This window comes from Solea senegalensis, linkage group LG1, assembly GCF_019176455.1.
Source record: "Solea senegalensis isolate Sse05_10M linkage group LG1, IFAPA_SoseM_1, whole genome shotgun sequence".
Taxonomy (NCBI): domain Eukaryota; kingdom Metazoa; phylum Chordata; class Actinopteri; order Pleuronectiformes; family Soleidae; genus Solea; species Solea senegalensis.
Genome location: NC_058021.1, coordinates 28345572 through 28352799, shown reverse-complemented (window position 1 = coordinate 28352799; position 7228 = coordinate 28345572). Strand labels below are relative to the sequence as shown.

Below are 7228 nucleotides of genomic sequence, written 5' to 3'. Positions count from 1 at the left end.
ATAAATGTATCTTTAAATGATGAGGTGGGCGGGGTCGATGTCACGGGACACTTCTGGGACAGTAAAACACAGTCCACTGAGTGCAGCGATGGCGCACACAATAGTTAAGTTGACGGTTAAAGATGTGAGATTCCCCACATCTTTGGAGCAGCACGGCTCGGATGCCATGGTTCGTAGGTTTTCATTTTTTGTTTTTAATATTATTTGAACACTATTTAAAACATTTTTGGACTGAGACCAAGCGAATGTTTGCGTGCGTGAGCCTGATTTCCCTATCACTCTGTCCACACGTTAGCACACAGACCCGGATTACTCTGTCGCTTATGTTGTCCTCGACACGGACTGTGGACTCAGAGGCTTCGGCTTCACCTTTACTTTAGGAAAAGGCACCGAGATTGGTGAGAAAACATGAATTCACTCAGACAGTGTAATCAGTGTATGGTGAACTTGAGTCAATATTTACCAGCACAACATGATTGTGCTGGTGCTGCGTTCAGGTGCAACTAAAACGCTCCGAATTTCCATTTCCTACAGCAGAATTGACCAAATCTCTGAAGTTTGAATTTACCAATTCTTTGGCTTATTACGCACATATCTTTGTTTGAATTATAACAGTATAATAATTACATATAAAAACCAAAATTGGTCAGGGTACTAAAGTATAATCCGTATTTCTGACAAAACCAATATACGACAATACGGAAACAGCGCCACCTTTTCCTTTTTTTGTATTGAACCAAATACGGAAAAATGGATTTTGCTCTCAAAAACGAAAAAAACAAAACAAACGACAGCCCAAATTTGTTTTTTGCAAATTCTTTTTTTCGTTTCTTGTTTCTCATTTATTAATATGAAACAGACCGAAACAGACAGACAGTGCTCACTCTGCCACACATACAAAGACTTGAGACTCGTTTTTTCCCCAAAGTCTGCCAACAATACATCGAATTTGAAAGCATCCCAGACAAAGCAGCATTACAGTTTGTCCTGGGAGAGAAAAGTAAATGCACCACGCTCGCAGCACAATATGTGTCAAGCTGCCAGCGACTGAGGGACAGCCAGTGGACAAGAGAGAAGAGCAGCTAACCTAGTGAACAGCTGCTCTCTGTATTTACTACTCATAATATGTGTGTTTATACAGATATTGTACATATTGTATATAGTGTAAAAAAGAGTGTATGAACAATGTTGATAAATATGTGCTTTGGCAACGTAAGATGCACGTTACCATGACGATAAAGACCCTTTTGATTTGATTTGACGTCCAGTCCAGCAGGTAGCAGCATACAGGCGGTGGCTTTTTTTCCCCTCTGTTTAGCAAAAATGTTTTGCAATAACAACACTTTCAGCTGCCATTTTTCTTTTTGATTTGATTGATTGATTTGTCCAGCGAGGACTTGAACGTTGATTAATTACAGGTGGTTTAAAAGCCTTTGTGTGCTTTCCATGATTTGGTACATTCCACTCCTCCCCTCTGTGTCGATCTATTTGGAATGTTCCACTTCGACAGGTGGAGCTTCTTCTACGCAGAGACAGAGGACGAGGAGCAGCGGGAACAAACATCCGGTAACTACAGCTTAAAAATGATCCACACATTTCTTAGATTCGCTGTTGACTCTCTGTTCACATCTGCTGTTTACATCCGATCACAGGTGTTTAGATTACACCTGCTACTGCTAATGTGACGTCACTGCTCCGCAGCAAACACACGATCACGTCTAACCATGTATGTTTGTGTTTTTAAAAAACTGACTTAGTGTCAAATATATACTTATATAGTATGACGTCATACTGTCAAAAACTGTCCAAATATTAACTGTCAAAAATATCCTAGTATAATGTCAACAAAAAGTTAAACTATGAACTGTCTAAAAGTGTCCCAGTATAGTATGTCATGATAAAAACATGTATATTATTTAGTAAACTGTCCAATTATAAATTGTCAAACAATGTTAAACAATGTCCAAATATAGTATAGTAAACAAAAAATGTCACTTGACCATTAAAACTGTTAAGAATGAGTATCTAGTCTGGCCATTAGGGGGCAGGTTAAGAAACTGTTCAGGAGCAGTGGTTTAGTAGAATTTCAAAATAAAAGTGTCCGTGTTGATATGGACCAATATATAGTTGACAATAAAAAGGTATTCATGTATTTTCCTCACATTTCTTCTCTCATTTACTGCAGTAAGCACTTTAAAGTGGACACTGCTTTTTCTCATCATGTCCTCTGAACATCAGCAAACAGCTGCAGTTAAAGGCACAGTTCATGTGTTTTCAAGCATAGTTAAATGAGGACATTATCATCAGAATTTAGGGTAATAAGAAAAGACAAACAAGCCATGACTTAACAGTGAAGAGTAAAAAGAGGCTGTGTAATCTGAACACCTGTGGTCGGATGTGAACAGCAGGTGGGAACAGAGCGTCAACAGAGGATCTAAGAAATGTGTGGGTCATTTTTAAGCAACAGTTGCTCCGTCCTCCTCCCGTTTCTCTCTGCGTAGAAGAAGCTCCGCCTCCGACAAAGGAAGTGGAACATTCCAAATAGATCGACTCAGAGGGGAGGAGTGCAATGTACCACGTCATGGAAAGTACACAAAGGCTTTTAAATCAGTGTGTCTTGGTGCAGGAGCAGCTCCACCTGTAATTAATTAACATCCGTGTCCTCGCTGGACAAATAAAAGAAAAATGGCAGCTGAAATTGTTATTTCAAAACATTTTTGCTAAAACAGAGAAAAAAAAGCCACCACCTGTAGGAAATGCTGCCACCTGCTGGACTGGACGTCAAATCAAATCAAAAGGGTCTTTATCGTCATGGTAACGTGCATCTTACGTTGCCAAAGCACATATTTATCAACATTGTTCATACACTCTTTTTTACACTATATACACTATGTACAATATCTGTATAAACACACATATTATGAGTAGTAAATACAGCGAGTAGCTCTTCACTAGGTTAGCTGCTCTTCTCTCTTGTCCACTGGCTGTCCCTCAGTCGCTGGCAGATTGACACATGTTGTGCTGCGAGCGTGGTGCATTTACTTTTCTCTCCCAGGACAAACTGTAATGCTGCTTTGTCTGGGATGCTTTCAAAGGGTTAGGGTTAGGGCAACCTTGGTTGCCAGGTCTGTTGGTGTCGGCCTGTTTCTATTGCTAGTGTGTGGTCACTTATCCTGTATCGAGTACCTCTTAATCTGCATTTTGACACTGCAGTGTGCTTGAATATTTTGAATTAGAAATAAATACTAAATACATTAAACAGTTAATCAATTGTTTTTAGTCTGTCAAATGAGGTTTTGAATCAAAAAAATAATGAAGTTTGTTTAAAACTGCAATTACACTAACTCTTAACAATAAATCGCATGTGGGAATACAACAAAAAAAGCATGTACATGCTACATGTACATTAGTACAGCGACAACAGGAGTCAGTGTGTTGTCTTCCCTGCTGTTAAACAACACAAGTGGTTAAATGTCTTATCATAATGAAATGGGTCAAGGATGATCTTCCTCCGCCTACATTTTCATGGAAATGTTTGGTATCTAATGTGGTGGATCATAAAAAAATAGGGCATTATATTACAGGGAAGAGAAATATTTATTTTGGGGGGGGATCTGGATTTAAGTGGGTAGTCACTTAAAGAGGAATTGAGGAAATAGTGTATGTAGCATTACAAAATGACTTAACAAAACACAATCTTCACACTGAAAATGTAATAAATCATATACCGTGTAATAACAAAAAAGTGTACTTGATATGAAGCGGTATATTTAAGTATCAGAGAAGTGTTGTGTTGTGAAGCTATCGTTTATTTTGTGTGGTCCTGGGTATTGTTCCTGCAGTGGTGTGTGCTGTGGAAGCCCTGTCTGCGCTGGTGGTCGGCAAGTGTTTGCAGGAGATCGTGAGTGACTTCCGTGCGTTTTACCGCCTCCTGACCAGCGATGACCAGATGAGATGGGTAAGAGCTGGAGAAGGATTGTGCAAAGTGATGTAGGTATGAGTGAACCATTCAACCTGACCTCACACAAAACACCAGGATACAGTTACTAAAAACAAGGGTCTTGTTAATGTTGAAACCGAAACTGTTTTCTCACCACAACAGCTGACATGCCCCTTATTTAACTCCCACATGACCCTCGTGTGGAGGATAAACAGTAGACAATGAAAGAATGAATATTTAAATGGGGACTAAAGGTTAGTGGTGAATCTTTTGTGTTGCTGGACTCAGTTAGGGCCAGAGAAAGGAGTGATCCAGCTGGCCACAGCTGCAGTTCTGAATGCCGTGTGGGACCTGTGGGCGAGGGCAGAGGGCAAGGTGAGGCCGTCCACATGATGATGATGAGAAAATACACAATTTCCCTGCACAAGTATAACACATAGTGACTCACGGCCTGTTGTCATCATTTTTCATGCAGCCATTATGGAAATTGCTCGTGGACATGGTGAGACCCAGGAAATGAAGATGTCAAAGATTTGTTATTGAGTGTCGTCACAGCAGGAAATGTCACACATTGTGTGTGTTTGTTTGTCACGTTAGGATCCTGAGCAGATTGTGTCATGCATCGACTTCAGATACATCACTGATGTGCTGACAGAGAAGGAGGCTCTAGGTGAGGCTGTGTATCTGAACTATCTCAGCAATGAATGAATTTTGTGTTAACAGCTACGTATAAGCAGATAAAGATCTATACAGAAATAGTCATCTGGATCCAGTGGATCAAAATGTGAATGTTTGAGGTGCCGGTTTATAAAACACAGGTGACAAAGTGTAAAAGCCTTAAAGGTCTGCGCTTTCTGAGCATTTGTTTTTTTTTTTAAAAAAAAGCATAGAACAATCTGAGACTAAAAAGAAGAACAACCTTTGTGATTTGTAATTTGCTTTGTTTCAAATTGAGATTTTAATTTGAAAAAGATTCACTTTTCAGCACTACCAAACTGTACCCTTTTTTTTACCTTCCCATCCCTTACATGACGACACCATAGTGTACCTTACCTGACTGTACCCTTCTTACCATACCTTACCTTTCAAGAAACCCCTACATGTGCAGCACAGTCACAGCTAAATTCTCTTTTCGTCTGTTCTAAATCAGATATACTTATGAAGGCACAGGCGGGCAAACAGCAGAGAGGTGAGTGCATTAAAGGAAGTCTTGCATTACTTGGCTAAATGAGATTATGTGACTCAAAATTGCCTCATTGGAAACACGAGTGCTTTTATTCTGCTAATAAGCTCCTACAGTGTATGACTGCTCTTATTATCTGTATGCAGAGGATGAGATGCTGAAAAAGGGTTATCCTGCGTACACCACCTCCTGTGCTTGGCTTGGATACACAGACCAGCAGCTCAAACAGGTCTCTGTGATATTAAATACATGACCTACCTCTACTTAATAGACCTCTAACTGACGGCTGTTTGTCTGCAGCTCTGCACGGATGCACTTAAAAGTGGCTGGACCAAATTCAAGATGAAAGTCGGCGCAGACCTAGAGGACGACATTCGCAGGTGTCGACTCATCAGGGAAATGATCGGACCTAATAACACTTTAGTGAGTTTGTGAGACTGTTTTGACAACTTCTCAGGAAACTCCTGTTACTTAAAGTGGGTTTTTTTTAATGTCAGATGATCGACGCCAACCAGAGATGGGACGTAGCCGAGGCCATCAGCCGGGTGTCCAGGCTCGCCGAGTTCAAACCTCTGTGGATCGAGGAGCCCACGTCTCCAGATGACGTCCTGGGTCACGCTACAATCTCAAAGGTTAGATCATATGTTTGAAGACATGTTCAGAATATGAGACGATGGTCACATCGTGCTGTGTTCTGCTCTTAGCGCAGTCATTTTTTATTCTTCAGCTGTGCAGCCCAAGTCTGATAGACCTGATCAATAATCCCTCCAGCCTTTATCACAGATCACAGGTGCCAGATTTTGTTTTTGCAGGCTTTGGCTCCACTTGGAATTGGAGTGGCAACTGGGGAGCAGGTCAGCGCTCAGGTTTGGTCTTAGTAACACATTCACTGGCTGACGGAATCAATAACGTGACATTTTCCTTTTCCAGTGTCAGAACAGAGTGATGTTCAAGCAGCTGCTTCAGGCCTCGGCGCTGCAGTTTGTCCAGATCGACAGTTGTCGACTGGGCAGCGTCAATGAAAACCTGGCTGTGCTGCTGATGGCCCACAAGTTCCAGGGTGAGAGTTTAGTTAAACATTTAAACGGAGTGTTAATATACAGCTTTTTGTTTTCCCTTGTTAGGAGGGTAGAAAGGAGTTAGTTATCTGCAGTTAATCAACAAACAAAATAAAAACATATAGACTGATTGTGAGCAGCATAAATCAGAAAGTTATGGTTAGATGTTGGTGATATTTTGAGCAGCACAGGCAAAGGTTTGCACTCTCTGGGTACTTTTGTCTCGTTTTTAATCTTTTTGTTTGTCTGAGTTCATGTTGATTTTTTGTCCATTCAAAGCACGAGTAATGAGGGGAAATGAGACGAGGTTAATGGTTACATGCGCTGAAAACTACAAATAGAAAATGTATGGATGGAAAATTAATGTTTTTCATTAAGGTTGAATAATATTTCAAATCAAATTGCCAAATTGTTTAATTCCCTTAATTGGCCAGACCAAGTATTCATCAGACTTTCATGTATATATTGAAGTGTCCACACCTTGGTTACATGACGCGTACTTCCTTTCTTTAAGTGCCTGTGTGTCCTCACGCTGGAGGAGTCGGTCTGTGTGAGCTCGTCCAGCATCTCATCCTGTTCGACTACGTGTGCGTGTCTGCCAGTCTCGACAACAGGTGAGAGCAGAGTGTCTCTTTTAACCTATTTAAACCATTCAGCGCGTGATTGGCTCATCGTCATACCTTCATCCCCAGGATGTGCGAATACGTGGACCACCTCCACGAACACTTCACCAGCCCCGTGGTGATTCAAGACGCACACTACATGCCCCCAAAGGTACAAACACAAGCTATAAATGAATTACGGCCATTTTTACAATGAATGTCTCACTTATTTCTTACTCCTCTCCTGCTCACAGGATCCCGGTTATTCTTGCGAGATGTTGGACTCATCGGTGCAAAGACACGAGTACCCTGAAGGAGAAGAATGGAAGCTGCTAATGAAGTGAGGAGTTTCTCTTCATCATGTCACCTACAAAAAAAAGATTGTATAATTAGACCAATCTAATTTATAATAAAAAACAATCAGCTGTGATTTCAATTTTACACT

General features: G+C 40.8%; 1 protein-coding gene across 3 annotated transcripts; it reads left to right on the top strand.

Moving 5' to 3' along the window:
* The first annotated feature begins 47 nt into the window (after positions 1 to 47).
* Positions 48 to 7224, top strand: enosf1 (enolase superfamily member 1). 3 transcript variants are annotated; one of them, XM_044044879.1, is made up of 15 exons: positions 48 to 169; positions 296 to 398; positions 3843 to 3958; positions 4229 to 4315; positions 4416 to 4442; positions 4538 to 4610; positions 5091 to 5129; positions 5270 to 5352; positions 5424 to 5546; positions 5621 to 5755; positions 5936 to 5977; positions 6054 to 6183; positions 6696 to 6795; positions 6874 to 6955; positions 7038 to 7224. In XM_044044879.1, exons 1-15 carry the CDS (start codon positions 89 to 91, stop codon positions 7125 to 7127), a joined length of 1311 nt encoding a protein of 436 aa, XP_043900814.1. In that variant the 5' UTR covers positions 48 to 88; the 3' UTR covers positions 7128 to 7224. The 3 variants fall into 3 exon arrangements, with proteins under 3 accessions (XP_043900814.1, XP_043900823.1, XP_043900832.1); XM_044044888.1 differs by lacking the exon at positions 296 to 398 and having other exon boundaries at positions 86 to 169; XM_044044897.1 differs by lacking the exons at positions 48 to 169; positions 296 to 398 and adding an exon at positions 2468 to 2584.
* The last annotated feature ends 4 nt before the right edge of the window (positions 7225 to 7228 follow it).

Excerpts from the sequence above, each read along its gene's own strand:
- enosf1 (XM_044044879.1), top strand. The coding sequence starts at position 89 with ATGGCGCACACAATAGTTAAGTTGACGGTTAAAGATGTGAGATTCCCC. Across the intron at positions 5,547-5,620 it reads TCGGACCTAATAACACTTTA|ATGATCGACGCCAACCAGAG; the intron begins GTGAGTTTGTGA and ends TTTTAATGTCAG. Across the intron at positions 6,956-7,037 it reads CACACTACATGCCCCCAAAG|GATCCCGGTTATTCTTGCGA; the intron begins GTACAAACACAA and ends TCCTGCTCACAG.